This window comes from Vulpes lagopus, chromosome 17, assembly GCF_018345385.1.
Source record: "Vulpes lagopus strain Blue_001 chromosome 17, ASM1834538v1, whole genome shotgun sequence".
Lineage (NCBI taxonomy): Eukaryota > Metazoa > Chordata > Mammalia > Carnivora > Canidae > Vulpes > Vulpes lagopus.
In genome coordinates, this window is record NC_054840.1 from 19,730,183 (window position 1) to 19,749,051 (window position 18,869).

The 18,869-nt window shown below is 38.9% G+C and overlaps 1 protein-coding gene across 3 annotated transcripts in view; it reads right to left on the reverse strand.

Moving 5' to 3' along the window:
* The window catches only part of CLDN16 (claudin 16), a 73,838-nt gene that overhangs the window by 14,520 nt on the left and 40,449 nt on the right, over nucleotides 1–18,869 (reverse strand). Inside the window, exon 2 of one of the 3 annotated variants that reach the window (XM_041731428.1) lies at nucleotides 7,238–7,450. In XM_041731428.1, coding sequence (XP_041587362.1) covers nucleotides 7,238–7,351 — 114 coding nt within the window. In that variant the 5' untranslated portion in view covers nucleotides 7,352–7,450. Of the gene's footprint in view, nucleotides 1–7,237; nucleotides 7,665–18,869 lie in introns of those variants that run through there. The other 2 variants (XM_041731429.1, XM_041731427.1) reach the window with 2 other exon arrangements.

Sequence of the window (18,869 nt, forward strand, 5' to 3'; positions counted from 1 at the left end):
AGATATTTATTGAGAAAAAAAATTGATCAAGTTTTCAAATCCACACATATTAACTTTTATTTGAACTCTGGCATAGATAATGGTTACTGATGCACTCTATGCATAGTTGATGCTTAATATGCACTTTTAACTTGACCAGATAAAAAAAAAATAGCTGAATCTGGAACTCAGAGCTATTACTTAGACTCCAGAGTTTATACTGATTTGTTGTCAGCCTGGACCCTATCTACACAAGTGGCTCTGGGAAGTGTTTACCATAGGACTCAGGCTGAGCAGGATACCACTCAGAAAAAGCCTTAGGAAACTGTATTGACCATGACTCTTCCCCATTGAATTTATAGTATCCTAATTTATTTCCTTAATCCTGGGATTTCTTACACTGATCTCTTTAGGAGTATTCCATTAAGGCCTCTCTTCCCCAGTCTTTGCTAATTTTTCTTTCCTTATCATTCAGGAAATGTCTACAAGCAGCAACACACAATTTTGCCTACCTTGTCTTGTTTCTTCTAGTTCTGGATGTGTTTGTCTTGCCTCCAAGTATTTTATATATCTTTTGAGAATTAGAGAAACTTAAAAATATTTTAATTCATTGGCATTTATTTTTCTCCAGCTACATGTGAGGAAAAATACACACACACACACACACACACACACGTACACAATAGGCTTAGCAAATATTTATTGTGGACTGGCCACTATCAAATAAGATTTTCTTTGTCAATATGCATTAGATTATAAATGCCTATGCAGTGTGATGTATATGTAAATACAATACATATAGGAGGAAGTGTTCATAAATCAAAAGAAGAGTAAATCATGAAAATGTATTGTTTTAAAAACCACCTTGCATACACATATTATAGGAATTTATACTTTTCACATCACCTTACCATTCTTGTGCTAATGTACTTGAACACTGACAATACAACTTACCTGTTTTCAGTATTTAATTAAGTATATGTATTAAGATACAAAAGTTGTAATAATACTATAGTAAATAGCATGTTTTAATACTAAGACTTAAAACAATTTTGATTTTAACATGCAATGCATTTGAATTTTTTAGATTAGGATTATGAAGTTTTATTTGAATAATTTATATTATTCTGTTTACTATACTGGGCTAAAAAATACAAAAAAAGGTATTTATAAAGATAAGGAAGCAAAATTAAGATAAACATATTAGGTGTTACCTTTTCGTTCTTCTCCATTTAGATGCCATGAATTTATCTGCTAACATACATTTGGTTTAGCTCTATTTACTTACTTGTGGAAAACTGGCTAAAGGTATAAATGGCAAGAATGATATAATGCATTCTTAGTAGGTAAAATAATAACGTTTGTGGCCTTCATGGTTATATTACTTAATTTATATATTTGAACTACTAAGATTCCAGATTTAACATTTCTTGCTTAACTTCTTTAAGCCACATGTTTAATCATTTTAGAATGCATATGAAAGCATAGTACCACAACTTTGCAATGACTGCCACATCAGTTGTGACATATCACAATGCACATTGAGTGAATGACAATAAAATATCAATTCACTCTTTTCTCTCTCCCTTTCTTCATTCTCATCTTTATGTGAAACACCAGGCAAAAAAGCTATATTCTCTGGACCAGAATACCCTCTTCGCCAACCTTATTATACATCCCAGAGAATTAGATTTTTAGTCCCATGTTATTAAAAAGAGGAACCAAACCTATATCTTGAAGTTTAAATTGTAGTAAGATAAAAAATCTTGCCTAGGAGAAGGTGGTAGTCTCCCTACAGAGATACTTCTCACTTATGGCTCAGTGTGTGATTTCCAAAGATCACTTCACGTTACAATTCACTCACTTATTCATTATTTTCATAGATATGCCAAGTATCTTAATTAGTGCCCAATAAATTCATGTGAATCATGAGTTCCCATGATTTGGAAGTTGGTGCTATGTGCAGTAGGAGATCATGAGATGAACAGGAGAATATTTGTGACAATATTGTTGTCACAGGTGTGTGCTGAAGGAGTCTGCAATGAATTAGAAGGTAACACTAGTATATGAACAAGCAGACTACATGCTAGGTATAATAATTTTTATACTTATTTCATTTCTGAAGCAACTGTAGCGTCATTAATGTGATTAGAAATCCCAGGAGAGAACATGATTATGGGGATAAAATAAATTCAAGTATAAGACACTTTCATTTAAGATAATAAAATTCTAATCATAATAGTGTTTGGTATATAACAAGTTTTCAGTAAATAATTAACACAAGATTAACTGAAAAATGGATTAATCTTGTGAAAACATTCTTTCCTTCTGATAACTGAAAGACCAGTAACTTTGTGAAGAAACTATTTTTTTATTTCAGTATCCTTAATGAAGAATTATGTAACTTCCAATTTAGTTCATAGTAATAATATTATTTATTCATGATTTCTTTTTCTTTTTGAAATGTATTTAATGAATAACTAATGCTACTTTCCCTCTATTGTCTGCCTTATTCCCTGGTTAAACAAGAAGGGAGCAGTCATAAGTAAAAAAATGGGCAAACCACAGCTCAGCGAAGTAAACAAAATTTCTCCAAGAGAATCAATAGCGAAAACAGGAATAGAACTTAAATCTCATATCTCTCCCTTCAGTGAACATTATACAAAATGTCATCTCCTCCTCCAGAACAAAAACAAAACAATAAACTGCAAATAGACAATAATGTATCTCTCATTTATTGACTGATTTGTATTCGCCTGGTACTGTGGTAAATGCTTTAGGTACACAAGCTCATTTAATCCTCACAAGACACTTATGATGTGCATATTATTCTTTTACAGAAGAGGAAATGTGCTTTATAGCAATTTAAATGTCTGCAATTTAAATATATGTAAGTATTGCCTGGCAGTGTGGGATTTAATCTCAGGTCCTCTACCATCAAGTCCAACCTGTAAACTTCCTCACCATAAAGCCTTGTATTCCCAGTCGCCTTGAGGTGCTATATAAAAATCTAAATGAGGACCAAATAGTGAGGTGGTCCAGGCCTATTGCTGCTTGATATCTTCTGTATAGAGACTAGTTTTTCTCCATTTACTCTCTTGGTAAGTGACTCTGCCATTCTTCCAATTGCCTAAAAACAATAAAATGGATTTGCACCCTGACTTCTCCCTAGAATCAGTTCCTTTCCCCACATGCAATCATCAATCCTATTGATTAGAGTTCTTTAGAGCTTCCCATATCTTTACATGTCTCTCCATGCTTGCTGCCTTGATAGGCCAGACCACTGTGGCTTCCCTTCTGTTCTATGGCAAAGACCTGCCAATTAGTCTCCCTAACTTCATTTTACCCTTTCTAACCATACCTCACAAGTAGCCAGAATAACCGATCTATGTGAAACACATGCAAGCTTTACAGCAAAGGACCTTTCTCCACTGTGTAAGATCTGTTTTACGTGAGCACAAAGCCTTTGATGACCAAGCTCTTATATTCTCTTCCCTACATTGGAAATTCTTACCGTGCTGAGATGGCCCAAAGCCACAGATATTGCTCTCATACCTGGATCTCTGCCCATACTCTTTCCTGTGCTTGGAATACTCGCTACTTCTCCCTCCCTCATCTGGTCTTCAAGTCTCAATTTAGGTATTTCTTCTTCCAAGTTGCCTTTACTCATTAGCCAAGATTGGGCAAGCTGGCTGCTTGGAGTTATTTGTTATGATGGCACTTGCCACACCATACTGTAACTATGAGTTCTCTTGTCTGTCTCCCTCAGTAAGCTGGGAGCAACCTAAGGTAGATCCAGTTTGCATCTTCCTTCCTAACTGGTACCCATCACAGCACAGGGGAGACCGAGAGAAAGGGAAGGAAACAGAGATGAAGGAAAGACTAGCAGAAAGAAAAAGAATAAGGAGAGGAAAAGCATAAGAGATGGAAGAGAGAGGGAAGGGAAAAGGCAAAAAGGAAGGAGGGAAGGGATAAAAGAAGATGAAGGGAAGGACAGGAAGAAGAAATTCGTAAGGAGACAAGGAGGACGGAAGAAAGGAAGGGTGTATGAAGTTACAGAGAAATGGAGAACGTGCGCACTAGGTTCTTAGCGGAAGTTTTGAGGGGAGAGGCTGTGGTCACCATGGATTCTTCAGTGACCCTGGGATGGCAGACAGTCATAGCCAAGGAGTCCTGGGGTTAAAGAATGTGAAGACTCAGGAAAACAAAACAAAACAAAACAAAACAAAACAAAACAAAACAAAACAAAAAAACTTTAAAACAATGCAGTTTGCTTTGTTTTGTAATTGAAGAAGCTGACCTGAAGGCTGAGCCAGGGCTTGCACGAATACAGGTAAGATGTGAACATGGGCTGGATTAATCTTAAAGCCCAAGTTCTGTCCATGTGTGGGTTTTCCCAGAGACACAGGATAACCAGTGATGATGGAGTAGAATGGGGGCTTAGAGCCACTGGTCCCTGGTTTGGGGTTGTGCACAGTGCCATTTGTGGGCCATTTCTTTTTTTTTTCCAAACATTTTTACTTCATGCAAAGGACTTCTCTCTTCAAGGGAGGCATGAGGAAGGCAATATAATATGTTACACAATTTTGAGTATTCTCCAGTAAGACAAAAGAATATTTGAGCTCTTTCTGTCTCTTGGCCCCGCTTATTCACCTTAATCCTCTAACAAGCCCTGAACTTCTCTCATTCTCTACGTTTGCCATGTGTCCTCTGGTCTGGAAGTCCCCTGCTGCCATCTCTACCTTTTGAAATCCTTTGTGTCTTCTGGAGGCTTTGCTCAAATGCCTTTTCCTCCCTGAGGCCTGCTGCAACAAGGGATAATCATTCTATCTTCTTTGCTCCAATGGCATATTGTTCATTTCTTTCTCAAATATGAACTGGCCTGTGCCTTTCATTATAGTTTCGTGGGTATCTTTCTTCCTCACTAAATGCCCACTCCTGGAAGACAGGACTCACTCAAGCTTTATCTCTGCCTCCCCTGGTAGGATCAGCACAGTACTCTTTACATCCGTACATTTCATATTCGTTATGTTGAACTGAACTGCAGAATCTATTTTCCAACTCTGATGCCTACATCCCCCTATAAGATTCACAAAGCCAACGAAGCTAAAAATTCATAATACTGCTTTGTGTTTAAAAACTCCATAGGTTAAAAAAAATGCTCCATAGGTAAGTGTTTTAAAGCACTTTTGTTGTGTCAACTCTTGTCCAGTAGTGGTTTAAAGTGAGCTGTTAATATGGACCAAAGATGATATACCCATAAGGAAGGAAGCAAGGAGAAAGAAGAGTAGAGTTGAGACAGTGAGTATCAGAACCCCCAAATCTATGGATAATTATACACCTTTATATACTGGCCAACTGACAGAGAAATTATCATGAGTGATCCCTGTCCTTTTAAAAATATTAATAAAGAGATTGTTGGAGACAAGAGATCGCATTTGTCCCAGGGATTTTGTTGTAATGTGGAGGCTTCTTGGGAAATGTTTGTGTAATACATTTCATGTATGAGAAATAAGAAAGAAGCTAAGAAATACTATTGTCCAAGGTTAGCAAAGATTTACTTGGGGTGAATAACCCAGGCTGCTCATTCCATTCATTTTAACTAGCAGTGTTCTTGCACAGAGCAGATGGCAAATTGGGTGGATGCTGAAATCAAAGCAAGAAGGTGCTTTAAGTGCCAGGACTCTCAATCTCTCTCAGCAAGGTCTGACCCTTCCTAAACTTCCATTTCTTATCCAGTGAACTTAGTAATGTTGTCAGCTTAGGCAGAAAGATTTTCAAATTGTTTTAGAAAATATTTTAATAGTGCTTTTAGATAAGATTTTACATATTTGTAAAAAAAAATTATTTCTACTTTGCTGGAGCCCAACACATTTGGAAATTAATCTCCTACTACCGGTAATCCCGATTCTGGTGAGCTAAGGGCAAAAGACATTTTTATCTGTGCTTTTCTCTGAGCACTGCTCAAAGGGCGTTCTTTTTTCATTCACCATTTATAGGCACAGCCAGATAAAATACATCACTGGACTCGGATATAGCAGATATCCTTTGCAGTATTTCAATTCTGTCGCAATTTTGAGAAACATAATTTTCTGGTGCTAAAGAAGTATTTATAACTAACTCTGTTGGTTTTGAAATGCCATGTAGAAGTCGGAGGAAAATTAAAGGCCAAAATAATAATAATAATAAACGCAAAAATAATACACAGCAATATAGAAAGGTTATTACTCTTCATTTCTGCCTCCAACTTGAGAGTCTAATAAATAAAATCGGGAGAAGAACACATAAACTAGCACTTGGGTAGCTTTCCTAAACGTCATAACGGTGACAGTAGAGCATTTGTAAGAACAAAGTGTTCCCCTCAGGATGTACATGAGAGAGCCAGTTGGGTTGCTATAGCCTTTTAGTTCCTGATACATCGTCTCTTTTTCTTACCTACATTTTCTGGAGCCTTATTAATGAATAGGAGCTGATTTTGAAGATCGGATTTTTTTACTCAGTTCTACCTCTCTCAGATTCCTAGAGCCACAGGAAATAACTGTAAACTTCAAAATTGCTTCTTCTGAGCTTCTGCAGTAAGAAAAATAAAATGCTTCAAATGTGAACCACTCACTCATTTCTTACGTAGCAGTTGACTTCCAAGAACAACTTATATGTGAGAGGGTTTTGTAAATCCACATCTGCCCCCTGTACCTCAGGACACACTGCAAAGGCTTGTCCTCCCTCAGAGTACTTGTTCCTACTCAGAGACTCCTTAAAAATAATAGTTTTCTCTTGCACAGTAATTGGGTAAGTTTGATATACCTTGAGTTTGATTACTCAGTTTCTTAAATTATCACTTAAGAGAGGGCTCTCGTGTTACTCATAATGTTCTCCTCAAGATTAGAAAGTGTTTGGTTGCCAGAAAGGATGTCACTGGAATGTTATTCAATTTAGTATACGCAGCAGTGGAACAGATGAATTTCTGGAGGACTCAGTGGCAGGGGTTATGTAATTACCCTTGTGTGAACTTAGCCTCATGAAAACAGAGGGATTATTCAGTTACCCCATTTGTAAAATGGGATAACACCACCACCTACCTCATAGATCAGCTGTGATGATGGAATGAGCTAAGAAGGTAAGACTCAGTAAGTAGTAAGTAAGGAAAAGTCCATCCATGTTGGCTATTATTTCTTTCATTAATCCTGATAAAATTTCCTGAGACTGAGAGAAACTTTGCACAGCCTTGGGTCAGAGAAAGAAGGCGTTGACTTCTTACCTCCAGGGAATCGTCAGCATTCACCATCCAACAGTCTGTCCAGGTGGCCACGACCAAGAACCCAGTAGAGAAAAAGGCAAAGAAGCAGGCGGTGTACTGGAGAAGACCTCTCATGTTGGCGAGCAGCCTGTCTGGAAGGGACACATGGGCAGCTGTCAGCCCTGGGCCCCCTCAGGTAGCTGGAACTCTGTCCGTCCTCTGAGCTGCTGGTACCTGGGGATGTGAAAACACCAGGCTTTTACTTTCCCTCACACCCCACTGCAGACGTCTTAAGTTGTAGTGAGAGTAATGCGAACAGGCTGTAACCCTCGGAGGGGTCCTGGAGGTCATTATCCAAAGCACCCAGCCTCCAATCAGAAGCCAGGGCAGAGAAAGGGCTGAGTGTGTTCTGGGTGGGGGAGAAAAGGAGCCCTGGTAACATGTTCTGCCCAGAGTGTGGGCTGATGGGAGATGATGGTCACCTGGGGCACATGGCAAAGCCAAGATGGGGAGAAGGAAGAAGGGTCACACCCCATGCTGACGCCTGTAAACTGATCTTTCTCAAGCCCTCCAGGGAAAGTGAGCTATTCTCCTCCCTCCTCGGTAAGGAGGCTACACGGTTGACTGCGTGCTATTTTATTATGAGGACCATTTTAATATGCGTTGACTACCTTAGACAGACAGGCCACTGGTGCAACTATGCTAAATAAGTGGTAGCTCCAGGGAGTTTGCATTCCACAGTGCTGGACAGGACGGCCCCTTGAAGGGGTTCCAGTACCTGGCCCCAGGTGGAGCCCAGCTCCTAACCTTTGGGCACTGCAGAGTGGGAAGCCACCCGCATTCACATCCACTCAGCTCTGCGTGGAGAGCCTGGCTCTGAAGCTGAGGGGCTGAGGGCACCTGGGCTTTGCTCTCTGTAAAACTGGAGGTACTAATGCCATCTTCATGAGCTGTTTGTGAGAATTGACATTGTGTCTGCATATCATTTAGAAGAGTAGTTGACAAAAGTACCTGAATGGTAAACATTAGCATGACCAAGAATCCCCTCCCTATAGGATTACTTTTCTCCCATGGACCACTGAATGAATATATGTCAAAAAAAAAATCCACCTGCTTATATTAGAAAAAATGATTGTTTAAAAAGATTTTATTTACTTATTCATGAGAGACACACAGAGTGAGGCAGAGACATAAGCAGAGGGAGAAGCAGGCTCCATGCAGGGAGCCCCATGCAGGACTCGATCCCGGGACCCCAGGATCATGACCTGAGCTGAAGGCAGATGCTCAACCACTGAGCCATCCAGGCGTCCCTAGGAGAAAGGATTAAAAAAAAAAGTTTTTGATACGGCAGCAGCAACTGGAGTTTTACCTATATCTGAGTGCATAGTCTTATTGAGTATAAATACTTGCAAAAGCATACAGGTGCTCATTTTATCATCACCAGACTCCTCTAAACTAACACCAAAAATTGAAGTGATAATAATGAAAACTATTTCATATGGTTCTTAATCCAAGAGAAAGAGAGAGATAGAAAAAGAAGGAGTTGGTGAGGAACAGAAGAAGAATTACAAATAGGTCATAACTTTGGGAAAAATCAGCAGAGAGTTATTTTAGGAATAGCTCAAGGAAGGATTACTTTCTTTTCCCAACTTAAAAATAATTGGGTTATACTATTTCAGGTAAAAGGCTAAAATCAGTATTGATACAATGTCCTTTGAGGATATATTAAAATAATAAGCTTTTATGACTAAAGTTTGTATTTTCTCATCTTAATTCACTTGTATTCAAATATATAAAGTGTAAATTTAAAAGTGACCTGAAGCATAAAGATATAAAACCATATGTGGAATATAAACCTAGTTGTCACCATAAACAAGGTTAGGATATATATGTTTTATATATATAAAAATATATATATATACACACATATATATTTGTTTTGTATATGTATTATATAATATAATTTAAATATATATTTGCTTTATATATATATTCGTTAAGGTAGTTATCATTAATTTGTAAGGTGCATTAGAGATGCTTTCAATTTTACTTATTTTATTGACTTATTTTACTTGACAATTGGGAAAAATAATGTTTGTTTTTTAAAGTGCTCATTGAAAGAATGGAATTATCTGTGGTGAAAGGCAGCCACAATGCACACATGCTACTTTGGTGAGTCACAAATCTTTCCCTGTGCCCTAAAATCTAAAATGTTCACGCTCTATTGATCTGGGAGAGGAAACCCATTCCAAAAGCACACAACCCATTACAGGAAAAGTCCCGGACTTAGCAGCGAGCTTTCCACCCAGGGACCTTTCCCAATGACTATTCCTGCTAAGAGCACAAAGATTTGAGTTCCCAATGACTATTCCTGCTAAGAACTCAAGATTTGAGTTCAAGAAACTGGACATGGGGACCAGGTGTCAACATGTTATAAATGTCTTGTATAAAATTCTGATTCTGAAACACATGACCATGCTTTGAGAGACTCAGAAGGACAGAAGAAAAATCAGCATTGAAACCAGAATATGATTTTTCGGAGTCAAATACTATAGATCACAAAGAGAGATATCAGAATTGTATTTTTGGTGCTGTCTCTTCCCTAATAAGTACCAATAGCAGGTCCCAGATCCCAGTAACAGGATTTTTTTTTAAGATTTTATTTATTGATTTGAGAGGGAGAGAGAGAGAGAGAGAGAGTGTGTGTGTGTGTGTGAGAGAGAGAGAGAGAGGGCACGAGCAGGGACAGAAGCAGAGGGAGAAGCAGACTCCCTGCTGAGCAGGGAGCTCATAGGGCTCAATCCCAGGACCCTGGAATCATGACCTGAGCTGAAGGCAGATGCTTCACTGACTGAGCCACCCAGGCGGCCCCAACTGTCAGGACTTCCTGGAGAGGATGAAGCGAGGGAGAAAACCCTGAGCACACATATGATTTTACATGCAAACACAAACATGCACACATGTATCTTGGGAAATCAGAGACTCTTCCCCCAGAAAGGTATAGACGGTAACTTAATTTATTTAATTCCCCAAGTTATACTGGACATTGCATATGGTTGAATCCAGAGGTACTAGTCCTGCAACTATAAGACCATTCCAGAATCAAAAGTTTAACACCTTTAGAGAATAACCTAAGACAATCAGGTTTAAATATTCTTTCTGGGGCTGAGGCCATAATATGAATGGGGATCTAAGAAAAGAAGAGCCGTATTGATTAACAGAGTCGGAAGGACTTCATGGTGGAATGTGTGTGCATTTCTAAGGAGGGTTTAAATGTGCAGGCAGCTGCCAGGATGGAGGGTGTAGAAGCAGCGCGAATCACTCACAGGCCTGTACAGGCAAATCCCTTTTGCTCTGGACTGCAATAATTAGCTTCATCAACTCAATCCCAGTTCGGTTCTGCTCCGCACAGCACACATTCATGGACAGCCTACTCTGACTTCAGCTCTGTGCTCGGTTCTGGGGACACAGCACAGAAGGAAGATGGAAGACCTAGGCCCCGACTTTGAGAAGCTGCAGGGAGTGGCCCAGAGCCAGGCTCATGGTGGGAAGGGAACAAGTCCATCAGGTAACTCTGAATTCAGCCTTTTGTTTTGTTTTGTTTTTTTTGTTTGTTTGTTTGTTTTTTTGTTGTTTTTGTGTGTGTTTTTTTTTTTTTTTTTTTTTTTGTGAATTCAGCCTTAAATTACAGTTCAACTTCCAAAATCAGGGCCCAGCACACGAGCTAGAAACACACAGGGCTTCCCAATGTAGTATAAGCACAAAGGACGATTATGGCCACGCATGTGGCACAGCAGTGTTGACAAAATATTTTCAAACGCATTATCTCATCTGAGCTTCCTGAAGACAGCTTTGTTTTGTTCACCAGTGCATCCCGAGTGATAAAGATCCTGTCTGGCAGCCAGTAGGTCTTAACAAATCTAAGCTGAATTTAATTGACTCCTCCCAGCTCCCACATTTTACAGAAGAGGAAGTAAGGTTGGACTTGCTCTTTGTGAACCATTCAGCATCCCCCAGGATCAGTGCTGGGCTGGCCGAAGCGATGTTATGATTTTTGCAACTCCGGAGCTCTCAGTTTTGCAGGAGTCCTAAGGTATTTTGGTGCATTCATCCATAGTCTGGGTCCCCATGGGCCCACACTTCTGCTGGTTGAAGCTTTAGAGCCACCTGGTGAGGTGAGGGCCTCCCTGCCTCGCCACTGGGCAGCCCGTCTGTGAAAGGAGCTCATTGTACCAAGGGAAAGACTGCATTTGTCCCGTTGGCCTGTAGGTGGAAGCAGCTCTGCGTTGGGTTGAGAAAGCCAGCAACGTGTTTTCCTGTTAACTCTGTTGTTCCTGTTAGTGTCACAAACTGTTCCTTCTAGCTATGCTCTTTATAATGACACAAGTCCTTAGACGGAATAGTTGATTTATACCACAGCTTATGAATGATTTCCTCATTCCTTTTTAATTGCCCAGTACCCACTGGAAAAACCTAGACAATAAAACCAGTTGTTGCGGCCAAAGGCCATGCCAACTACAAGGAATAGCAAAAGACGTCGGTGGTTAAAAGCTTGGACCTCAGAGTCAGGCAAACCCGAGTTCAGGCTAAGCTACTTAACACACGTGAGTTCCTGGGCAAGCTACTTAATTGCTTGCTCAATAAAATGAGAATTATGAATTCTGCCTAAGATGGCTGTGAGGAATAAATAACATTTTTCAAGGTCTTAATACAGTGCCTGGGAAGTAAGAAACAATCAATGAATTATGATTTCAGAGTAGATGAGACGAATGCCCTTTCCCTAGGCTTAGAGTGAGGTGTGGGAACGCTCACCCTTCTCCGTGGTGACAGGGAAGTGGGACTTAATACATACCGCTGGCTGTCTCCAAAAATATCTCCTAATAATTTATCTCCCTTCTTGCCATTCACTGGGTATGGTGCTGGGAGTTGGGGGAGGGGGGTGAGGAGGCAGGGCTGAGATAGCTGGGCCGCTACGAGTTGTGAAACAGGTTCTAAGACACCTCTTTTGTGCAACTTCTGCCTGGGGTCTCTCTTCTCATTGTGGAATGTGGTCCTTATTGTCTAGTGACCTCAGCTGAAACTGAGACTACAATTGAAAAAGCTAGTATACAGCCTTATGTGATATTAGGCTGATTTTTAGTATTTATCCTGGCTAGATCGTGCTTGGATTTGTTGTGTTTACTTCTGGGTACCACCTTTTAAAGTAAACTGGAGCCCTCTTCTAGAGGAGAAGCTTCTAGTTAGTCAAGTTAGTGAGGAAGTTGGTAAGCATCTCCTAGTAGGTATGCCTGCAGAGCATTAGGGTGAAGAGGGCATTTTAAATCTAAATAAAGGAGACAGCAAACATGATAGTGGGCTTTAAATAATAGGAGGAGGGGATCCCTGGGTGGCTCAGGGGTTTGGCGCCTTCCTTTGGCCCAGGGCGTGATCCTGGAGTCCCAGGATCGAGTCCCACATCAGGCTCCCAGCATGGAGCCTGCTTCTCTCTCCTCCTGTGCTTGTGCCTCTCTTTCTCTCTCTACATCTATCATGAATAAATAAATAAATCTTTAAAAAGTTGAAAATATATTAAAAAATAATAATAGGAGGATTGCCATGTGAGAAAGAAATGATGATCTTTCCAGGAGGCTTCAGAGAATATAACTATATATATATATATATATATTAAAGCATAGAAAGGCAGGATTATATTTGATTGAGGGCAAAAATTACAACAATTAAAACTCACTGAAGGATTGCCATGTGAGAAAGAAATTATGATCTTTCCAGGAGGCTTCAGAGAATATAACTATATATATATATATATATATATATATATATATATATATATATATATTAAAGCATAGAAAGGCAGGATTATATTTGATTGAGGGCAAAAATTACAACAATTAAAACTCACTGAAGGAAAGTGGTCTGGTCTGGTATGTCAAAGGTTTCCTGACATTGGAGATATTCAAATCGAGGAGGGATTACCACTGTATAGAGTTCATGCATCAGTTTATGATGGGATACTTGAACTTTCCAATTTGGAGAATTCTTGGGAGAGCATGAAGTCCTGGAAATTTTATGTTCTTGATTTGTCTCTTACCTTACATAGAATGTGAGTCTTACTTAAGCCAAGTCTCAGAGGTGACACAGTGAATCATTCATCAAAATTCACACCTCAGTTCAGCAGCAATGCATACATCACTACTCATTCTGTAACTTATTTCACCTAGAAAAACAAGACTTCCATCATGGTACAGTGCAATTCAGCTTCCAAGGGTGCTTTGGGTGAACCATGTTGGAATAAAGCTGGTGCCAAAGGTTAGCATTTTACTCCCTCTGAACTTAACACATAACTCACAAAAGCCATCCCAACATGAAACTCTTGTCTTGAATGGCCCACACCCCTCCATATACATCCTTATGTTCAGTATCAAATTGATATTATGTGAATCTCACAAGCTGAACTTTTTTCAACTGACTCAAACACATTCAATTTGCTATTACTAATGTTTTCTCACCATTTTTCATTTCCGTCTTGCTTTATCAGCACATATATAAGTGTTCACTTACAGAATCAGTCTCAGCTCCTCTTTTTAAATTGCAATGGCCATGTGAATGGCGACTGCGCAGTGTGTCCTTGACCTGTGCTGGGCAAGGAAACACTGACATTGTCAGGGAACTGTAGGAGATGCTTTTATAAACTGTCAGGCTGTGTCCTTATCACTGCCCTTGTGCCCACATTTACAATCCACTGGGCTCAATTAATATAGCCTTTGTTCAGCATTCTGGAGGGACAATTGCATAAAGAAAGTTCCTATCAAGGCAGTGGATTGCTAACTTCAATTTCATTCGATACACTGGTGCTAAACGACATCAGTGATAATACAATGTTATCAAGGGTCTAGAGGTAGAAGAAAAGGCATAAGATGATGAAATAGCCAGCGCTCTGCTATATTCATAGTTTAGTATATGTTTAAGACAAGAGAGAAAAATGAGGCTGGAGGGGCAGATTATAGTCACATTGTGGAACATATTCAATTCCAGATTGAGGAGCATGGATTAATTTACCGTTTATTGAGTCAATGAAAGTTTTAGACAAGAAAGAAAGAGTGATTGATTAGCAGGGAGATTAGAGAACATCCCTTTTTACTGCTAACTGGAAACTTAAATCCTATCTGCCCTAACCTTTAGCCTTTAAACCACAGTGACCATCAACTAGGTATGGGGAAGCATATATAAACAATGCCTAGTCAATTAATTATATTTTAGGAAATTACCTTTACTCTTTCCCTTGCTCTTTGCCCTACATCACCCAGTACCAGTGCTTCGTCTTCCAATGGCTTTTGGATTCAGAGCCTTTGGACTTTATCTGTCATTTAAATCCCACTACTGATCCCTTGGACTTGCAAAGTGACCAGATGCCCTAGTTTTTACATTTGGTTGTCCCTAGGACCTGGCTTGTACCCCCCCTCCCGGCCTGTCTGAGTAATCTCTCCCCCATCCTGCTCAACTATGGTCCCTGGAACCCCAACTTGTATTGTTCATTTGTAAACCAGTTTCCTTCTGCCCACCAAAGAGAAACAACTCCAAGCTTGCTTGGCCCTCTGATTCCTTGGCATGTGACTTAAAACCCTACTGATTAGAAACAAATTCATCAGCCTTGTTCTTTTTTTAGTTTTTTTTTTTTTTTTTTTTTTTTTTAATTCAGAGAGAGAGAGAGAGAGAGAGAGGCAGAGACACAGGCAGAGGGAGAAGCAGGCTCCATGCAGGGAGCCCAACGTGGGACTCATCCACGGTCTCCAGGATCAGGCCCTGGGCTGCAGGCGGCGCTAAACCGCTGAGCCACCCAGGCTGCCCCCCTCGTTCTTTTTTTAATCTCCATAATTTGCCTATACTTTTTATGTCCAGCATTATTTTCATAGTCAGCCTTGTGCTGGAGAAACAGTATGAAGTGAAAAGAGAACAGAAATGCAAAGGACTTGATTTTTTTTTTCAACCCCTCTTATCCCTAGAATAACCCTGAGTTGAAATAGTTTTTCTCTTTCATAGAGAACATGGAGACCTAAGTGTTTTGGTAATCAATCAAGCCACAGGAATGTTTTATTAGTTAGAAATAGATACAACACAATGTCCTCCAGCGCCCTGGAGGATTGCTTGGGGAAGGGCGGAGGAGAGGAAGTATGGTGGGAGCATTTTGCTATTCCCTCTCCATATCCTATGCTTCATGTGAGTGAACCATTTCTGGAACCACAAGTACCCTGACCTTTCCTAACTTGTATCTTTGCTCATATTGCTTTGTCTCCAGGACCCCAAACCTATGTATTCTTCAGGATGCCTTTTTCAGAAAACCTGTTATTAATAACATGGAACAAAACTTTTATTTCCTAATACTTTCTCTGTACATCTTGTGATGGTTAACTTTATGTTATCAACTTGAGTGGGTCACAGGTGCCCAAGAGGTTTAGGAAAACATTATTCTGGGTGCCTCTGTGAGGATATTTAGAGCGACGTTAACATTTAAAGCGGTTTACTAAGTAGATTGTCCTCCTTAATGTGGGTGGGTCTCATTCAATCCTCTGAAGGCCTGAATAGAACAAAGCTAAACTTCCTCCCAGAAAGACAGAATTTTTCCATCAGGCTGCCTCTGAACTGAGACCTTAGCTTTTCTCTTCCCCTCAGACTTAAACTGAAACATTTGCTCTTCCTAGGTCTGGAGACTGCCAACCTTCAGATGAGAACTGTATCATTGGTTCTGAGACTTGCAGACTTTGGACCAATTCTTCTGGGTCTCCCTCTTAACTATATATATATATATCCATATACACACACATACATACACACATATACATATATATACATATATATATGTATATATATATATCCCACATCCTATTAGTTCTGTTTCTTTTTTTTTTTTTAGTTCTGTTTCTTAATAGAACCCTGACTACTAATATACTTCTCATAAGACAACAATTTATATTACCCCTACTTTGCTTGCTCAGTTCTTATCAATGCAACTCCCAGTCTCTAGTCATTATAAAAGTTTTTTTCTTAACCTCTGGCTATTTCTGTCTCTGAATATATATTTATGCTCTTTCTTCTGGCTGGGATGCTTTTTATTTTTCCTTTCATTTATTATAATCTTAATCATCATTAGCTTCATGAAGCCTGACTTGCTACGGTTAGCTCACTCTCCTCTCTGTCCATTGGACTTGTAATCAATAGCCACATAGTTTAGCATGTCATTGTTTCAAGTTTTCTATATGTAAGTTTGATGTCTCCAGATGATGTTTAACAGAACAAAACTTTCCAGTAGATAGTGGGTGTTAGGCATAAGATTAGGCTTGATATCCAAACATCAATAAAACATCATTCAAGAAATTTGCAGTCAAATAGGAAAATAGAGAGAGGAAGATGATAGATTGATCGCAGGATCTTGTGTTGAAATATATGTTTCTGAAAAATGTTTTACGAGCATGAACGATGGAGTGATTAATATCTCTAGGCAATCATTACTAATTCTTCATGGAAGAGAGCATTGTTGATTTAGTACTTAAACAACAAGAATTCACTGAGCTCAAAGATGGAAAAATAGTGTTACTATCAAGAGAACAAAAGCCCAAAGGTGCATCACATTATTGAGGAATGAGTTTGTGACAACCATCCTATAAGCAAATGGGGCAGAGATTTTTTTCCTTTTTTTTTTTTTTTTTTTTTGCCTATGCTTTAGATGCTCAATAATGCAATAATGTAGGGTGCCTGGGTGGCTCAGTTGGTTAAGCATCAGGCTCTTGGTTTTGGCTCAGATTATGATCTCAGGGTTGTGAGTTTGAGCCCCACATCGGGCTCCACACTCAGTGCAGAATCTGCTTGTTTTTCTCCCTCTGTTCCTTCCCCTGCTCATGCTTTCTCTATCTCTCAAATAAATAAATAAATAAATATTTTAAAAATGAATACATGTATGACAACGCTGAGTACTGTATTTACATCATTGTAGAATCTCACATGTTGGGGTTGTTTGTTCCAGAATATAAGCATCCTGGAAATATAAATTGTACCTACTTTTTATTGAATTCCAGGGTTCAATAAATATATGTTGAGTGAGTGAATACAGTAATAAATGAGTTCCATGTGCAGGCATCGTGTTGGAAACTCATCAAATAACAAAATATTCCAGTGGGGGAAGAATATTCACTAACATTTAGACTCTTAACAGATATTTACCAACTTTCAGAAAAAGATAAAAGTTTACTGTGCACATTCTAAATAGATCCTTCCACAGTGACCTGGTCATAGTATAGTTTATTTAGAATATATTTTACATGTAAAAGGCAGGACATTTTAATAGGAAATATTAGAATTCCATATATATGGTTCAGTCCCTTTGCACTTTAGATTTCCTTAGCTTTTATGATAATGAAGGAGCTTTAATAATTGTCCAGTAAATTCGATCATTGTAGATAGTCAATTTATGTAACTGAGATACAAAACAAAACTTTAAGTAAATTTCTTTACCTATGCTTCAAATTGATAAAAGGTTTATCTATATACCACTTTTTAAAGAATTAATGGAAAGAACTCTGTATCGACTTAACTTAGTTATATTTAACTGGAGTTCATGACCATTTTCACTCACATTATTTCATTTTGTATTTAAGACATAATGATAAAGGTGTCGTATCACCATTTTGCAGATGAGGAAAACGAGGACCATGTGTTGAATGACTTAACTAAACTGACAGAACCAGAAAGGGACAGAATCAGAGTTTGGATCTCAGACAATCAAAGTGGAACACAGGCAAGTGTCCAATGGAAACTATGAAAGCCAACGGAGATGACTCAGGGAAATGGAAGTCCTTCTGAGGAGACTAAGGCCTACTCACAGCTGGCAAATATTCAGGGATGCTTCTACTCCACCTGGTATCTATCCAAAATCCTGACTCCATAAAATCCTAAGGCGGGATTCAGATGTTAGATCAATGTAATATTGAATAGGGTACCATTCAGGTCTGGCACTCATAATATTTGGATTATCATCTTGGTACTACATAAGCTCTCTACTGAAACTATGAAGCAAGTCACGTTACTCATTTGAATTTATCAGTGAAATAGTTTCAACCAATCTGCCCTCAGGGTAGCAGGGAAATTGAGTGACATCACTCATGAAAGGTGGAAGGTTCTATTGTACTATGTATCCTGTTTCATACATAGGTAGAAACTTTGTATAGAAACATTGTAAAGTTCCACCCTCCTTTAGAACGACCTTCCCCTGCCACTCAGGCCTTTTCCCTCTCTCCCAAACCAACCCACTGAAATCATCTTCATCTTTAAGGAATTTCTCAAATGCTATCTTCTCATGAGTACACTGTGAGGTCCCCATTTGTGTGTACTCTCTCCTTTGAATTAATATTAACTCTTGGCTTATAATGATAATATATATGACATATAATGATAGTAATAATAACAATTATTATTATTATCATTACAAACATTTATTGAGGGCTTATTACATGACACAGACTGAGCTCATTGCTTTTCAAATATCATGTATTTTCATTCTCCCAGAGATCAGAAGAGACCATTGCTATTATAAACACACGTTATGGATGAAGAAATAGGTGACTAGAGTGATATTTTAACCTATCCCAATTTTTACAACTGCTAA